Source organism: Solea solea, chromosome 5 (assembly GCF_958295425.1).
Source record: "Solea solea chromosome 5, fSolSol10.1, whole genome shotgun sequence".
NCBI lineage: Eukaryota > Metazoa > Chordata > Actinopteri > Pleuronectiformes > Soleidae > Solea > Solea solea.
Genome location: NC_081138.1, coordinates 20,600,174 through 20,617,361, shown reverse-complemented (window position 1 = coordinate 20,617,361; position 17,188 = coordinate 20,600,174). Strand labels below are relative to the sequence as shown.

Here is a 17,188-nt window from a genome sequence, read left to right as displayed (position 1 = left end):
ATGTGTGTGTGCGTTAATTAAAACAATATATACAGTATATATATATATATATATATATATATATGTATTTTTAACAGAAGCTGTTCAACATCAACCTGAGACAAAAAAACTTAATAGCAATTCTATTAAATACAGTACATGCCTAAATGTATGTCTAAAAATATAAATTCATTATTTTTATCATTATTATTATTATGTAATAATTTCTAAAACAAATGGCTAAAGTTTCCACATTTCCATAAGCGAACTGTTAATACACTGCAACATACAAAGGGGTTAGTTCACAGTGACAGGATCAGTGGTAATAAATCCTCAAATCCTGGGACTGTTGGGGCGTTCCACTACACACTGACGTTTCCATACAGCGAAATGAAAGTGTGCAAATTAACTGAGACCATAAAACACACAACACAGAACAGATAAAATAGTCCACAGCAAGAAGGTTTGAAGAAACAAGATGTAAAAAGGATCTAGTGTAACAAATAAACTGACCTTCAGGGTCACCAGTCTGCATGCACATTCCAACGCTAATAATGACATTTATCTTGATGCAGCCATGAGCCCGTTTTGTCTTTCAGAAAAATCATAAATCACAAATCTCATCTCTAGACTCAGAGACTGCAGTGATTTTCAGCAGCAAGCGATGACAATGTTCGATCAACTTTGTTTATGTTCCACGAAATTTCATGCACTTCCTCTTTTTTTTCCCCCCACACAACTGAGATCCACACGTACACCTGCACATTATTGTCATCATGTCAGTCACAAGTAAAAAAAACATTTTGAGACCTGCACCTGATACAGCTCACTTAACCTCAACTGGAGTGGTGAAAAAAAAAGTCAAATCACAGTTTTGCCTTTTCATCTTTGCCCGACAAATGTTTTTTGTGCGTGACAAGCTCAGCGGTTTGTTTTTTTTTTGTTTTTCATTGACCGACAGTGACAGAACTCAAAAGCTTTTTGGCTGAGGTGAGAGAGGAATGTTTGGAAGGAAGTGCCAAATACCCACCCTTACCCTGAGACACATAGTGCTGTTCTCCTGGCTCCTTGATGCCAGGCTCCGTCTCACTATCTCGCATATACACACACACACACACACACATGCAAACGAATACACTATGCACAGGCATGCACATGCATGCACCGTAGCATATACACACAGGCAAGCTGCAGCTCACACCTATGCAGATTTAAGAATCCCTGCGTTCTTGACATATTTAAAGCAAATGCACATTATTCAGGACACAGCGCGCACACACACACCAGCTGATTAATTATAAGGTTATGCTTCAGTGTCTCACCTGGACTCCTCCAGCAGCAGCAGGAGTCGGCAGCGAGGAGTTTCAGTAGCTGCGATGTGACCCAGTGTTCCAAACATGCGCTCGGCAGCGATCACATCATTCATTGTCACCTGGTTGGACACATGAACATCAGTGAGTAGGTAAAATTACCTTCAGGGTAAACAAAAACATGGGTTCCTAATTTAAGGCTATTAAAAGTTAGAAGAGTCTTTGACATCTTGAAAAAATACAACCAAACTAAATACACAATTTACTTTTTGATTAGATGAGACGTTTAATTAGAGGGCGATTCGTTTTTCACAGTAGATCAATATTATATTCATGCACTCTTAGACACAACTCACAATTGCTATTAAGTGTTAAGTGTTTTTTCCTGTCAGACTGACACATTATAATTAAGAGTCAAATTTGTTATTGGTTAAAAAAAAAAGGTGTTTCTTACAAAAGTCATATAAAAAGGACATGTAAAGCATGACCTGGTCTCACCTCCTGGCCATTAATCCTCTGCAGGTTGAAGTGATGGAGGCGGTAGATGACGAAGGAGCGCCACAGAGTCAGACTGACCACCGGGTTTCCCTCCGGGTGAATAGTCAGCTGATCCACACGCCTCACCTGTGCCAGAGCTGCCAGCTGCGGCAGCCGGCTGATGTTGGTTTCCAGGAAGATCAGGTGCTGAAAAGACAAGTAACCGGTCATTTGCTTTGGATAAAAAAATCACCTTATACAACACATTTATTCTCTCATAACACAAAAGGGAGATGAATTATTTATTAAATTGCCTCACACACATACATACATACATCCTGACCAGTAAAACGTTTACTGTACAAAACTGAACACATCAGCCTCTAATTTCTTTTTTTTACCCCTCTGCAGAAGTAACAAGAAAAATACGTCTTTCCTGATTAGATCTGCCTCCATAATGGCATGTCATGCCCAGGAGCAACGACACCTGTGGAGTGAGGTAGAAGCTCATAAAATACTGAACAGTATCAGATTTTGTAATCTATACTCTGCAAAACTGTTGCATTTGAGCAGGAGGTTCTAAACCAAGACCCTATGCACACCAAATAATGTTAACATCAACGTCGGAATTTCTGAACGTCAAATTTTTCATGTTTCACTTGCAACTGGTGACCATCTAACCAATCAGAATGTGTATTGTGTTTACAAACAAACGTAACAACCTAAAGTCTGTCCTGAACACGCAAAGTTTACCTTTAATTGTCTGTTGAGGTCAGATGATGTTAGGTTAGCTTGGGGATAATGTCAGCTGAGTTAATATGGTGCTCTGGTTCTACAAAATCTATTGCTTAATAATAAAAAAACAAAAAAACAATGGGTCATTAAATCAAGGTATAATTTGAGTATTTTTGCTGTGAGAGGGCAGGATGAGTGTGCGGCCTCCAACATCATTATTCTCTGTGTAATGAGGTAGCAGTTTGGTGTTAATGATGGTGAAAAATTGACTTTTAACAGCCCAAATACAATCATCTCAGCTTTCCCTGTAAAAGGCCTCTGTGGCAAAAAGCGCATTAAGCATGGCTCAATCTAACTGATATTATACTGAATGCTGTTTTAAAAAATAATTCCCCTCTGGATTGAAAAGCAGCGGAAGGACACCTTCCTTCACCTTTTCACACCAACACTCCAGGTAGCTGAAGCTTTAGTCGGGAAGACGACACTTTCGCATGATGCTTCCCTCAAATTTTCTTTCACATTATCATCTCCTCTCATGAATGCACGCTGTCATGCTGTCATCAACAGTTCATGACCTGAGTTCTCTCACTTTTCCGTCATGCACACCCTCTACCCCCTTCAATCACCACCATATCTTGACAGTCTCATCTGATCCTTCATCCTTCATCAGCCTCACAACCACCAGCAATGTCTGGGTGTCTGGGGTTTTTCTAGTCCCTGTTCAGACGTAGACAGATATCGCCCCCTTGTGTCCAAGTGCCAAAAAAAACCTTATAAACCTTCAATAATGTATTTGGTTCGATCAGAACATGATTATCGTCCGTGTGTAATAAATTCATTTTCATTCACTTTTGTTCTTGTGGAGTCAACATCATCAGGACAATGCCCTCACCGATAGATTGGGGAACTTGACCCTTATTCGCGGCAGTGTCGGTACAATGGCGTCAAAGTTGATGTAGCGGAAGGCTATGACAGTGACAGCGCCTGCAGTCTGAACTCCCCAACCTCTCTCCAGAGCCTCCAGGGCTCCGAGTCCAAATAAACGCAGCGTGTCTCCATCCAGCTCTGCCAGGTGACTGTCAGACAGGGACAAGCTCTGAACACTGCTGCTCCCTGCGTCCACAAGCCTGGGAAACACAAACACAAACAGTTATGATGCATGTCAGGTTGGGTCAGCACAGCGCTTGATTGGATGGGAATCAGTGTCTTGATGACCGCTCTAAGCTGCTTTACACCACAGTTTTGCCATTCACCCATTCACTCACACATTCCTATGGCGAATCCATACGTAGCGCATTTTTCTACCACACATCTTTCATACCCATTCCAACGCTGCCGACACAGCCGTCAGGAGCAACTTGGGGGTCTCGCCCAAGGACATACTAGCATGTAGACTAGCGGAGCTGGTAATCAAACCCACAACCTTCCAGTTGAAAGATGACTCCCTCTACCACTGAGCTACCGTCGGCCCGTACTCCCTTGAGTAGAAGATGAGTCATCATCTTCATACATAAAGATGTGGAAGCTGCTAGTGCTCGCAGAGCCATGTCACGGGGTGTTTAAAAAAGAATATATTTGATCCAAAGGTGTTTTGGTCAGATTTGTCTGGCGTCAAGAAGAAAAGAGAAAAGAGAAAAGAAAAAACTAAATAACTACCGTGGTCTTTGTAGTATTTGTGCTGTTTAACAGCACGGAAGTGTCATTCCATGCTGAGCGAGGCGCAGGAGTTGGTAAACAAGGCGATTCTCAACGAGATATAATCTCCCCGGTCAAGCCCCCTGTACTTAGTCTACTGTGTCTGCTGACACTTGGGAGACTTTTCAGGATGGCAGCGCATCAGATGACTACTGACAACACACTTCTCGACACTGATCACTTTGGGTTCAGGCTGCCAACCAACTAATCACCCCTATTTATATTCACACCCATGCAGTCTCACTGCAACAGAGAGCCACAGTCATTAGAAGGCTAATCCTTTGATTGCAGAACTCCAATCCAAGATTCTTGTTGGGAGCAACTTTTATCCAGTACGTGTAGAGTGGCAGAGTCAGAAAGTGAAAAACAAGTATACACAGAATGCACCGTACATACGACACGATACAACATCATTATCACTTTTCACTCATATTCAGTTTGCAGTTCATAGGACGCACTGTTACAAAATCCAACACAAAACAGAGTTTAACAGGTTAGACATAAAGTACACACACACACACACACACACACACACACACACACACACACAAACAACAGTCAGGACAGACATACCGTGCATTATAATGGTCTGTAGGCTTGATGTTATATAACAGGTCACTGATTCTGGTTCAGCAGCAGGATAGATTGGTGGCATAATGAATTTTTCAGTGTATTGTGTTTAAATATGTGGATTCTGAATCCGTCTGAGGGGAGAAGTTGGTATTCACTGTTAGATAAAAAGAGCTGTGACGTAACCGGTGCTTCTTTCAAAATGCCACCTTTGTTGCAGGAACAGTGAGACTCATTCTCGGGTGCACAAGAGTAAAGAATGTGCCACAGGAATTCCACTAACATAATTAACTAACCATGGTCACAGTCATTATTTTTGTAGCTCAAATGATTACACAACAGAAACATTCCTGCATGTAGGTACGATGAGAAGACACTGAGAAAATAAAGATGAGTATAAGGGAACAGTAGATGTATAATAAAAAACGAAAGAGCAAACTTTCTCTACTTGGAAGTGTCAGTCTTAAAAATGAAACACATGAAAGATGACTGATATTTGATTAACCTGAAATCAGAATCCAATATTCCACCAGTGACCGTCATGAACTTCAGATTCTCAGTGGGTGACAAACTCGCCTCCAGTCACATAAAGTTATTCATTCTTGTGTTTAAGGCAAGTGGCTTTTTCAGGAGCCACAGGAGACGACAAGAAAGTGCAGGCCTGTGTGTGTGTATGTGTGTGCATGTGTGCGCATGTGTGCGCATGTGTGTGCATGCGAGAGCTGGAGTAGGTGAAAGTCAGTGTCTTCTCTGCACTCGTGTGTCTAACCTTCGGGGAAACAACAGCTCAACAATCCAAGCCACAAATTACACTTGTCAGTAGACACAACAACAAGAATTATCATGAATTATAGCCTGAATCTCTGTAAATGAACAGGCAACTGACAGAATGTTACACTTAGTCAATGATAATCATATCCAGACGTATTGTCCTAACATGTTTCCTAAGATGATGCACCATGTATTAAAGCCTTTCTTATTCAAATGTAAACGTCTGGTCACAGCAGACTGTCTGGGATCTCGTGGATCAATAGAAATCAACCTATGGTGAACCTCTGAAATATGAAACATCCCTTAAGTAAATATTAGACTATGATGAACAATGAGTCTGTAAAACTGTACACAGGTCTCTTTGAATAACACACTAGTCCAGTTATTTACAGGGCCACACTTGCACCATCTAAAACTGACACAAGCACTGAAGGATATCACAGTCAACAGCTACAGTCACTACAGCAGATGGAATTAAATGAATGGTACATAACAATGGTAGAGCCAGCCTATGCACCCTCTTACTTTGTTTTGTGAGTGTGTGTCTTGGCCTGCAGCACTTCAAAACCTGGATTGCCAGAAGAGTTAGTCAAACAAAGCAAGCTGCAGCAATGGGTTGGAAACTTTACCGTACCGTCGGGGTCTTGCCAACCATCTCAAACACATCTCAACAAGAGAAGCAAAATAAATGTCTGCGTTGGGGATTTGTAAAAAAACAAACGCTGAAAGCAGAGAGTAATTAGAAGGCATTGTCTGTGAATATTTGATGTACAGGATATAAAGTTTTTTACAGGCTGTTATTACCATCTTGTTGCTTATCCTTTTTTTTTTTTTTTTTTTTAATCTTGTGATAATTCTCCGCTGCTGCAGACACACTTTTATTTTCAATCTCCATCTGTTGCTGCGTGTGAAAATTTGTCAAATTTGAAAAGTTTTTATGTTTATAAAAAGGGAATTGTATGTATGTATACTCACCTTTTTTGTTTCGGGAACAAAAAACTTCCTACTCATTTAACATATAGCCCCTTTAAATGTGCAGTCAAATGGAAAACAGCATTGCCTAAGAAAGTGTCATACTTTAAGTATTAAATCTAAACCTGGTAGTTAAGAACGTTAAGTCCTTTTTGAAGCACACATGGACAAAAACATGGTCTGTCCTCCCCTGCCAGACACCGAGCGGCAATTAAAGCGTCAGCATACGTCATGCCTCCGAGGTGAAGGACTGCCAAGGCAGTAAATTAGAAAGTGTGAGGAGCGGTGGAGAAGATAGAGAGTAACACAAAGAGAAGTCACACGAAGAACGGGAGTGACTCCTGTTCACCTGGAAGTGTGCCATCAACACACTCTGCACTGTGTCACATATTGCTGCCCCTTAATCACGTGACCTTGAATCGCCTTCAGACATGTACCCGGTGAAGACAGGGACACGGCAGGGCAGAGAGACAATTACATGGATCCTGCTGTGGCCTTTTGGTGTCAGAATCTAATTCAATTAGGGCCTTTTCACTTAATCCTGCAGCGGTTTTGAAAAAGAATATCTGTCATCTCTCGACAATTTATTCCCCTAAAAGACAGGGCTGGTAGAATACACATGTCTCTAATTGCCTAAATACTGTGTGACGGGGGATGTGTATGAAATATTACTCTGTGAGCATTCCATATTTGACTTGGAAAGCAACAAAATAAATAAAAATGGTGCAGTGCAGATGTTGATCTACAACAGTAGAAGTAGTAGTCAGCAACACAATCTATTGCATCACCTTCATCAATGTAGAGTTAAACTTCTCTTTGAGATCATGATCGTTTGTCACCAAACCATCTACCACTGTGAAAGTAGAAATAAGGAGAGGGGGGGGGGGGGGGGGGGGGGCGACAGATGTTCTAGACTGATGTTCCCTCTTCCACCACAACCTGTTCTGTCCCTGTCAGCTCTGCAACGTGAAATAATATTCCTTGACACAACCCCCACTTTGCATCCTCAGCACAGATGGTTGATTTAGAGCAATGTCAACATCACTTCAGACAGCTGCACCGATTTCCCCGCATTTTCAAAGGGCTCAGGAACGGCCAAGACCCGACACTTGCAGGGTAAATAAAGGGAATATTGAGAATATTTTAACATGGGTTTGATGCACCAGCTGCTGCTGCTGCTGCTGCTACGTATGGTCTTAAAACAGTGTGTAGGCCACTCTGCTCACTGACAAATAAAAAGAAAGTGGTAACGCAGCTACTAAAAACACTGAAAGACAAGAAAATAAGAAACATGATACTGCTCTCGCTAATATGAAAAACACATTTTTTCTACCCTAAGCAGGAGGTTGTCATTTATTTCATTACTGAACAATTACATATCCATTCATTACAACACAAGAATTGTTGTTGTTTTTGTCCTTGGTGTTTTCATGCAGTTACGGGCTGCCAACTGCATGAAAACACCAAGAACAAAAATTTTGAATTACGGCCGTCTTATGGATTTAATCATCCATTACTACATCGGTACTTTACAGTGACGTGAATGGGTGCTTTGTGAATGCCTAGCCTTGACTTATGTATGCTTCAAGTCCACCTAGAGTGAATGAGTGAGCAAATCAGCACGCAAGCATTTTAATTTAACCAGCACGAGTGTCTGAGAGGTGGCGTAACACGTTCAGGACAAGTGAAAATGAGTCTCCCAACATTTGAATGTATGAACTAGTGCAGCCCACAATCAATATTTGAATGTTTCAACGCTTGGAGCCTGTCAAGAAAACCGCGGACGGGTGGTGGGGGCAAACAGGCGTTCCTTGCATTTATAGATAAATGAGACACAGAACATCTGTCAAACAGCCAAGAATTACACTTGTCACAGATGACGAGCTCAGAAAGAATGAAGTCTGAAAAAATGTTAACTGTCAGAGAAACTGATTAATCGAGACGAAAAAGAGTGAGAAAGGAATCCGCTCGCTACAGAAACTCAGTCAGCTGACTAATGGTCTAATGGCTTCCACCTGAACACAGAACATTTACTAAGTAAAAAAAATCTTTTTAAACAATTTATTGTTATGTATTTATTTCAATAATTAATTCATTATTTGTTATTGTTATTTACTTATTTCTTTTACTTCCCATCTCACCCCAAAGGTCAGCACAGCAGCTGGGCTGTTTATGGAATGAAAATAGTCAACAACACTTAGGTAAACATAGCAACAGTCAGTGTGGGCCTCTGTTCTACACATGTGAAAATGAGAAGCTCTTAATCGAACGACCAGATATGGATGACTTTTGCCAAGACTTTTGCCAAGATGAAGGAGAGACTACAGAAGACAGTTCAACTGAAATCAATGGTTTGTTAAGAACAGTCAGAGTCCGGGTCGATGACAGAATCCTAGCACTGTCCATTTCTGCATGTTTTAGCATTATAGGTGATGAGCAGTCAGAACAACTCAGCAACAATCTCCAACAACAAACAAACAAAACTTCATTCTACTGAAAAAGGTTGTCAAAAAAAAAGCATACACACAGACACACACAAACTTTCTGTCTTACTTGGGATCTCGTGGACTGTTTGGACGGCTGTTGAGGCGGAGTCTGCTCTCCGTTCCTCCTGATGGTCGCTCTGGTCCTGAGCCTGGACTCACCCGTCTGTTAGAACGACAGAAACGAAAAATAAACAAAAACAGAAAGCAAACTACCGATTTTCAGAATCAGAATCCCATTGCTATTGTACATAATAATAATAATCAGTGCCCCCTGACCAAGGCATCATTCATTGTGGTTTCTATCTGTCTTTCAGCACTTCTCATATCAGACATGTCAGATATCACCTGTCCCTGGTCAGTAGCCTGACGTGCAATGTCAGCCCGGATTTGTGCCGTAATAAAATATTTAAACTCACTATTCCACAGCAAGTGAGAACGGAACCTCCATAAATCAGGTGGGATTGTATGACACGGGAAACTAAGGTCAGCTGACGCAGGCGTGTGGTCAGGAATAGTAATCAGGTGATAGTCACATGCATTCACACAGGGTAAGCTATTATTATCAACTCAGAAGAAATCGAGTCATGGAAATGTGTGGTGTACGTGTGAAAACCAAATGAGAAACCTCGACCATGGGGAGTTTAAAAATCTCAAGGGATCAGAGATTCCTAATTGCGTGGGGCATTTTGCTGCCACATGGTGGTGGTTCGCATTTGGAAGACTGGCAAAAAAAAAAACTGGACATCATCCCAGGTGGGTGCACAGACTAAAACAACTTTCTGTAACACCCCCAAAACTATAACAAAACAGCCATACCATTTGTCAGTTCAAACAGGATCCTTTTATGAATGACGACAGCCGCTAGAGCGATTCTAGTTCTGCCAGAACATTTTGAGTGAAAAAAGTGGCTTTTTTTGCAGCTCAATATCACACAAACGACAAATGTAAAAGACCAGGAAAATGAGTTCACACGTGCAACTCTGGTGTCACACCAGCCAGTGACACCTTTAGATCAAGGACGGTTACTTTAGTGACTTATTTCTCTGCAAATGCGCTTTGTACCTGGGCTCGTCCGGAGAAGTCTCCTGTGTGAGACCGTTGGTCTGGGCGGGGCTGTGGCCAGGACTGTTCTCTGGACTGACTTCTTCTTTTGCATCATTTGTTGGTGGTGGTGGTGGTGGATCAAGGCAGGCCCTGACGCCCTCCCACTGCTGTGCTGCATTACGGATCGCCAGACGCCGCTTCTCCTTGATGAGGACAACAGACACACACACACACACACACACACACACACACACACACACACACACACACACAGAGTGAAATTGATTCACGTGTCAACAGTCCTGAGCAGAACACAGAGGACACAGTATGCTAAAGGAATGGAAACTGTCTCATTTGATTTGGTCACAATATCACACCTAACTGAGCAGGTGTGTTTTAGTGGGGGTTAAATGTATTTGCCAGTGCTAACTCAGCATTTTAATCTTTAAGTTGCTTTTACGATTAAACCCGGCCTTTTCAAAAGGCAGATGATTTCTCTTCCTCTGCTGTCGTTCAATTGTTTCATAATCCTCGGGTATGGAATGCACCACTCCCCGTTGCAGGGGTGAGTCAGTACCAATTCTCCGTGAATCCTTTTGCCCTCATGAACCTCTGCCTGCAGTTTTCCATATAACATTTTGTGTCAACACCAAGGATTAGCGGGAACTAAGTTACAGAGAAACAGTGCAATGTGCAGAGACCATCCCTTAGCAGAAGACACTACTGCAGTGCAGACACTACGGGAGCAGCGCATCAATATTTAGTAAGTTAAAAATAACTAAGATTATAGATTAAGGGGATCAATTTACAGACATTGTACCACTGTACACATTAGCAATGTTGGATGCATTTAGAACATTTTAAGTTCATGTCAGCATCTGAAATGTGTATTTCAGGTCTGTTAAAACAACCTAAAATGACATCAATTCACATAAAGAGTGAAAAGGGTGAAGAAAAATATACATACAGATTTAAAAATGTTTCTTTCGGAGGCCATTGAGATGAATTACTGTCCAAAAAGAAAGAGACAATGATCCCATATCGGATCTTATCAAGAGTTGTACCTTATGAATGGTCTGCTTGTGACTCTCCCTCTTCTTCTCCTCCTCTTTCCGAGCTTGTACACCAGCCATGCGCCGATCCTCGTCCTGAGAAAGATAGCCGGTGCAATCAGAGTGGCGCTCCATTCATGACTGGGAACCACAAAAGACACAGTCAAAGAGACTGTTCTCTACACCCCAATTGGACCGCTGCGAAGGCTGGGACAAAGTCTCACACACCAGCTCGCTGTATCACAGGATTATCTTTCTGACTTTCAATCTCAGATCAACCGAGTCCAGCTGTTGGGCAGAGCCAAAATCCCCAGAATGCAATTCAGGGAACACAATGAGTGTGCCAGCTGAGTGCATGTATTGAATATTAAGTAAATACCATTTATTAACTATTTGTCTGTTCAGGTTTCAGTCACCTATTTATATGTTTTAGTTGAATAATGTTTGACATATTTATTTTAGTGAATGTAATATTCATACATAAATAAAAGAGTTATTTTTCCTGCAAACAACTGTTTTTGATTTTTTTAAATGTATTGGGAATATTGGTGTTTTTATTATAGTCCATAAAATGTAATGGCTCTAACGCTTACTATTTATAAAAAGAGACAGTTTAGTGTTATTGTACGCATGTTGGTTTAAATTAATCTGCTTATTTTTTAAGTAACACCTACACATACACATACACATACAATCTATCATCACAGTAGAGAGAAATATGAACAGCTTTAATTATTTACCCCAAAGCAACCGTATCACTATGTCTCCTAATATGCAGAACTAAGTTTATTTTCAATTTCATTCAGAAATACTCTGTAATCTTCCAGCACAAAGGTATAGATCTTATCTCACGTAATCGGATCTTACAACTACTGACTAGTGTTGGGGGGGGGGGGGGTCTCCACTTCCTACTGTGAAGTTTACCCCCATAGTAGTATCATGACACAATTGGAAGAGTTGGAAATTACATTTCTGTATTCAAATCAAAAATATGCAGCTCCCAAAAGTTTACTTTCTAGAAAGAATTCAGTGATGTTCTCAGGCTTCGTAGTAGTAGTTTCTAACCCTAACCCTTGGGGGGGTTAATGAACCACTGGGTCATAAAACTTTACTGAATCTTGAAATTCAAGTAAAAACATGAAAACTGTTGAAATTGGAGTTATGATTCTTTTTTTTATGACCATATCAGCATTATGTGCTGAGGGCAAGGTGTGTGGTGCGTTCAGATTCCATTACGTACAAGCTCAGACCTGGGTCCTACCTGCTTGACAGCCACTGAAAGCATGCCGATACTTCACTATAGCACTCAGTTGGCACGGTGTATAAATAGAATGACTTCATGTGTATGCTTGATAGGTTGGACATGCATTACCTGTGTTGTAAATGCTTAGTTAGTCAAAGTCACACGTTTCGTCACTCGTGCATGTTTGCCTCTCGTACACGACTGAGAACATTACTGCATCTTTAGGGGAAAAAAATAGCCAAGAGTTTGCATGTTCTCCCTGTGTGCACATTGGTTCTCTCTCCAGCTTCCCTCCACAGTCCAAAAACATGCAGATTAAGTTAACTGAACACTCTAAATTGACCGTTGGTGTAAGTATGAGAGTGAATGGGTATACCCCACCTTGGGATTGGCTCCAGCCACCAGCAACCCTCATGTGGAGGATAGAATGGTAGAAAATCAATGAATGAATATAAATTGCCAGTAAACATCCTGATCTGTTTTAAAATTCCCTTTGATTCTTTGCTTCCATTAATATTTCTGGAACTATTTAGTTTAATAATGCCAGTGTAGCATGATAAAAAACTGTTATATCATATTATGGACTCCCATCGTAGCAGTATAATTAACTTAAAAGCAAAAATACATTGTCTGAAATGCAAGATAAACCTATTTTAACGTTGCTTTCTGCGTCATTTCCTCATGAATCTATATCTAATCTATAATTTGCAACTTTTAAATATAGACAGTCTGTTACATCCATTGTCATATGATTTCACACAATGCTCATCAGCTCCGTTGAACTCTCTCTGTGCCACATTTGATGTCACTACTGAGCATGCGAGGCAAAAGAAGCCAACAGCGCAAGTAAAGTGAGTGCCTGAACACTAGAGAACCTGCAAAATAAAAGGCTTCAGACATGTATTCAACTGCGGAAAATAAACCTGGACATTCACAATCGTGTCTCTTTCCCAGTCATGATTTTAGTCTCTCACAAACGTGGTAATCCATTATGCTGACTGAATATGTGAACAGGCACTATGCCATTTTGCCTGTGTCTGCACCTGGATACAGTCAGGACAAGTAAGGATACAGTAAAAGAGAGATAAACAACACATAACTCACCAAAGTACTGTATACAAAAACTCTGTATGTGTGTGTTTATGTGTGACTGGGGAGGGGTGGTGGAGAGAAACTAGGTCAAACGAGTACCAGTGGTGTTATGGTAAATATTCAAGGGTCTACAGGGGGTGAGATCTCGTGAACTTAATAACGCATGCTCTGGCTGGTCTGCCCTGTGTAGATCCATGGTGGCTCCAGATAACTGCCTCCATAAAGCAACCAAACTTACATACATTTTGCACTTAAATAAACATGCTAAAATAGTATATTAAAATTTCCTCTTACGAACACACAAAGACACAGTTAATGTGTGCAGTCTTACTGTGATGCGCTTCATGTCCAGCTGTCTCAGATGAAGCACACAGCGCAGGACGGCCTGCTTGTACCATGTCTCCAGGGCTACGGGATTCCCATCCAGGGTGAGCTCAGAAAGGGAGCGCGACTCTCCAAGGCAGGCTACCTGATCAAGACTAGAGACAGCGAAAAGAACAATGTGAGTGAGAGGTTTTCTTTGTTGCAGTAGGAAGACGCTTTGCGGTGATACACAGACACAATGACCTAGATAAGAAACGGAAAACTTGAGTCATCCACTGGTTCAAGTCAAATCAGCTTCCTGCATTTATCCTCAAATAATCCAGGCTCATAAATGATAGAACTGAGCAAAGCCAAAACAAGTAGTAGTAGTAATTCTTAAAGCACACTGGCAGCCTGACATTACTCAGGAGAAAAAGATGTGCTTTACTGTTGATATCACCCTTTGGCAAAAGAAGGCTCGGAAATGCACAGTCATGCTTTGTCAGCCAGTGGCGATATTCTTATTGCTAATTTGTGATAATAACCTTGATTAATTATTTGTTTGGAACGACTTATCAACCCACTCCACTGCACAGGGGCTGTTTCTAGCCAGAGGTTTTTTTTAGATGCACAAGAGGGCCAGTTATTAACCTTTGATGAACTGTGAAAACAAGTACAGCCACCAGAAAAGACTATTAAAGCTCTAGCAGATAATAACTGGACAGGGAATGTCACAAATAAGGCAAATTTAGAAGAATTAGCCCTTATGATCACTGACATCTGGTTTTCAGACTGACAGATTCAAATTGTGATGAACCACATCCTGTATGTTTTGCATATTTTTTTCAAAAGTTGGTACAAATGCACCCCTTACTATTAAGTCCCACAATGGAAAAGTCACTATGCGCCAGTGCCTGGAAGTCAGAAGGATAAATTAGTTTTTTGTGTGTGATTGGGGTGTGGTTGAAACCTGTGTTACTTCCCACTTCTATCTATAGTACCTACAATTCTTGCACTGTTCGTACCGTTCCAGTTCTGCGACGCTGTCAGATAATCTGAGTCAAAAAAAACAACATTATGTTGAATGAAATAATCATTTTTGCCTCTAACATGCTCTTCTACCCTCACAGATTGCACAAAGTCAATGAGTGTTGGCTGTCCATCCACCTAGCAACAGAGCACAACTGTTCTTCGATCAGCAATGATCAGTTTCAAATAGGTGCATGCAAGCAGCTTTCTATACTAAGCATGCCATTAAGAAGATACTACACTCAAAAGCGTAAATTACTTTAACTTTAAGTAGATATAAAAAAAATAAAAAGTTGGATTATTGTATGCAGTGTTTATGTGTCCAATGCGGACACTGCAACAATATGGCTGTCATGAAATCCTCAGGACGGATTTATCACAGCACAAAGTCACTGTAAATAAGGAGGCTAATGATGAACATGTTCATACCCTGGACCTTCCTTCATACAGGCCCCTCCCACAAGCATGCAAAAAAGCAGCTGTTCTATTCTATGCTGCATTGACAAGTCAACTCTATGACATACACTGTGAGAATAACTACAGCTTTTGGAAAACTGACTAAAAGAGAGAGAATGTTTGCGCTAAGAAACAGACCAAGGCCTATACCGAGGCCACTCCCTCCTCGATATGTCAATCACTTCCTCTCAGCCTTCCTCTCTGTTGTCTGCATCTCCTAGGTTACAGAAACTGCCCACTACAGCAACCCCGTGTGTGGCCCTGCATGTTTGTGCGCGTTCTGTCTGCAGCTTGGTGGCCAGGGGAGGGGACGTGGTACTGTGACCAGCCACCATCTCTGTCCCTGCACTGCGGGCAGGATGGAGTTAAGCGCTGCAAGCTCTTACCTGGTGATGTTGTTGCAGCTGAGAAAGAGGCGCTGCAAGCACGGCAGGCGGTCCACCTCTGTCTAGAAAGAGAAGGAGAAAGAGGAAGTGGGAAGAGGAAAGAATGGAGGGATGTGAAGAGGAGAAAGTGGTTGGGAAGAGGGCACTGCATCGTCACTGTCGTCAGAGCTCTGGATCCTTCTCCATTTCCTCAGTCACCTTGCAGCTCTCAGCTCCAGCATACAGCATCCCCTTCCACCCTGCGCATGCACACACACACACACACACAGCATCCCTTGTCTGCACACAGAGAGGAGGGGCAGGAGAGAGTTTGTGCGAGAGAGAGAGAGAGAGAGAGACAGGGAAGGGGAGGGAGGGAGACTGTGTGGTGCACTAATGCAGAGATCTGCTGGTGCAGGAGGCTGACTCGAGATGCTCACTTGAACACATACACATCCAGACGTACACATACTGAGCAGCTAGCAGCTAGCTAGCTCTTTGTCAGGCACAGCATCGGAATCAATGCAGAATCCAGTGAGGTGCTGGGGGGAGTGTGCAGCAGCAGCAGCAGCAGCAGCTGAGCAGCTGGCAAGCCAAAGAGCAAATGCATGGATTTTTGAATCCTGATGACTTCATATAATAATAACAAATGTTTCAAAGTGTGTGCTGCCTGTGTGTCTATGTGAATGGCCAGTGTTGCACATGATGGAAGAAAGGAGGACACGCCCAGCAGCAGTCTGAGGGAGCTGCGTCAACGTCCGCCCATATTGCAGCCACCGCCTCACAGCCTCAACACAGCGCTGTTGCCAGTATCCATTCAAATGAGATACAAGCCTAGTGTTCAGGCAAGAACAAATGTAATTACACTGCAGGACAGTCATGTTATTTTCTCTTCCTAGGAACCAACATGAAGACTATAGTGCAGTATGTGGCATCAGGAGCGATGATGACAATGAAGAAGAGAGCAATTGTCTGTTTGTGGGGATGTCTCTTGTTACAATGTTGAATGTTATTTGTGCTTTTGTTTCAGAGCAGCTGTAAAAAATCTGGGCGGGATTTTTTGACAGCGGCCTTAAATTTGATAAACAGATTGACTCTGTTGTTAAAACAAGCTTTTTTTCAGCTTTGCCTTTTAGACAAAAAAAGATTTGGAAATCTGACTACTGTAACGCACTTTACGTTGGTCTTTGCCAGTCTTCCCTTTCATGCCTCCAGCTGCAGCTGCTCACACTTTAACAAACACCCCAAGGCACGAACACGTCACCCCTGTTTTACATCAACTCCATTGGCTGCCGGTTCATTTTAGAATTGATTTTAAGGTTTTACTTTTTGCTTTTCAAGCCATTAATGGCTTTGCTCCACTGTATTTAGCAGAGATTTTAAGAAATCACGTGATAATGGCAGGGTTTTATGCTCATCAGGTCAACGGCTACTGGCTGAAGGGTTTTAAAAGTAAACTCAAAACATATTTATTGAAAATGGCTTTTAAAAGTTCTTATTTGTACATTTTCTAATTTTATTTATTCTTATTTCATTGGTTTTCCTAAACTGGTTCATTGTGTCTTTTATTCCTGGTAATTTATTGAGTGATGTTGATGTAAGTTTATGT

At 41.6% G+C, this 17,188-nt stretch overlaps 1 protein-coding gene across 2 annotated transcripts in view; it reads right to left on the bottom strand.

Moving 5' to 3' along the window:
* The window catches only part of LOC131459232 (leucine-rich repeat-containing protein 49), a 37,983-nt gene that overhangs the window by 3,994 nt on the left and 16,801 nt on the right, over positions 1–17,188 (bottom strand). For both annotated transcript variants that reach the window (XM_058628777.1, XM_058628776.1), the window contains 8 exons: positions 15,601–15,662; positions 13,758–13,905; positions 11,104–11,187; positions 10,058–10,242; positions 9,063–9,158; positions 3,394–3,628; positions 1,788–1,973; positions 1,302–1,411 (listed from right to left, as the gene is read on the bottom strand). In XM_058628777.1, coding sequence (XP_058484760.1) covers positions 1,302–1,411; positions 1,788–1,973; positions 3,394–3,628; positions 9,063–9,158; positions 10,058–10,242; positions 11,104–11,187; positions 13,758–13,905; positions 15,601–15,662 — 1,106 coding nt within the window. The remainder of the gene's footprint in view (positions 1–1,301; positions 1,412–1,787; positions 1,974–3,393; positions 3,629–9,062; positions 9,159–10,057; positions 10,243–11,103; positions 11,188–13,757; positions 13,906–15,600; positions 15,663–17,188) is intronic.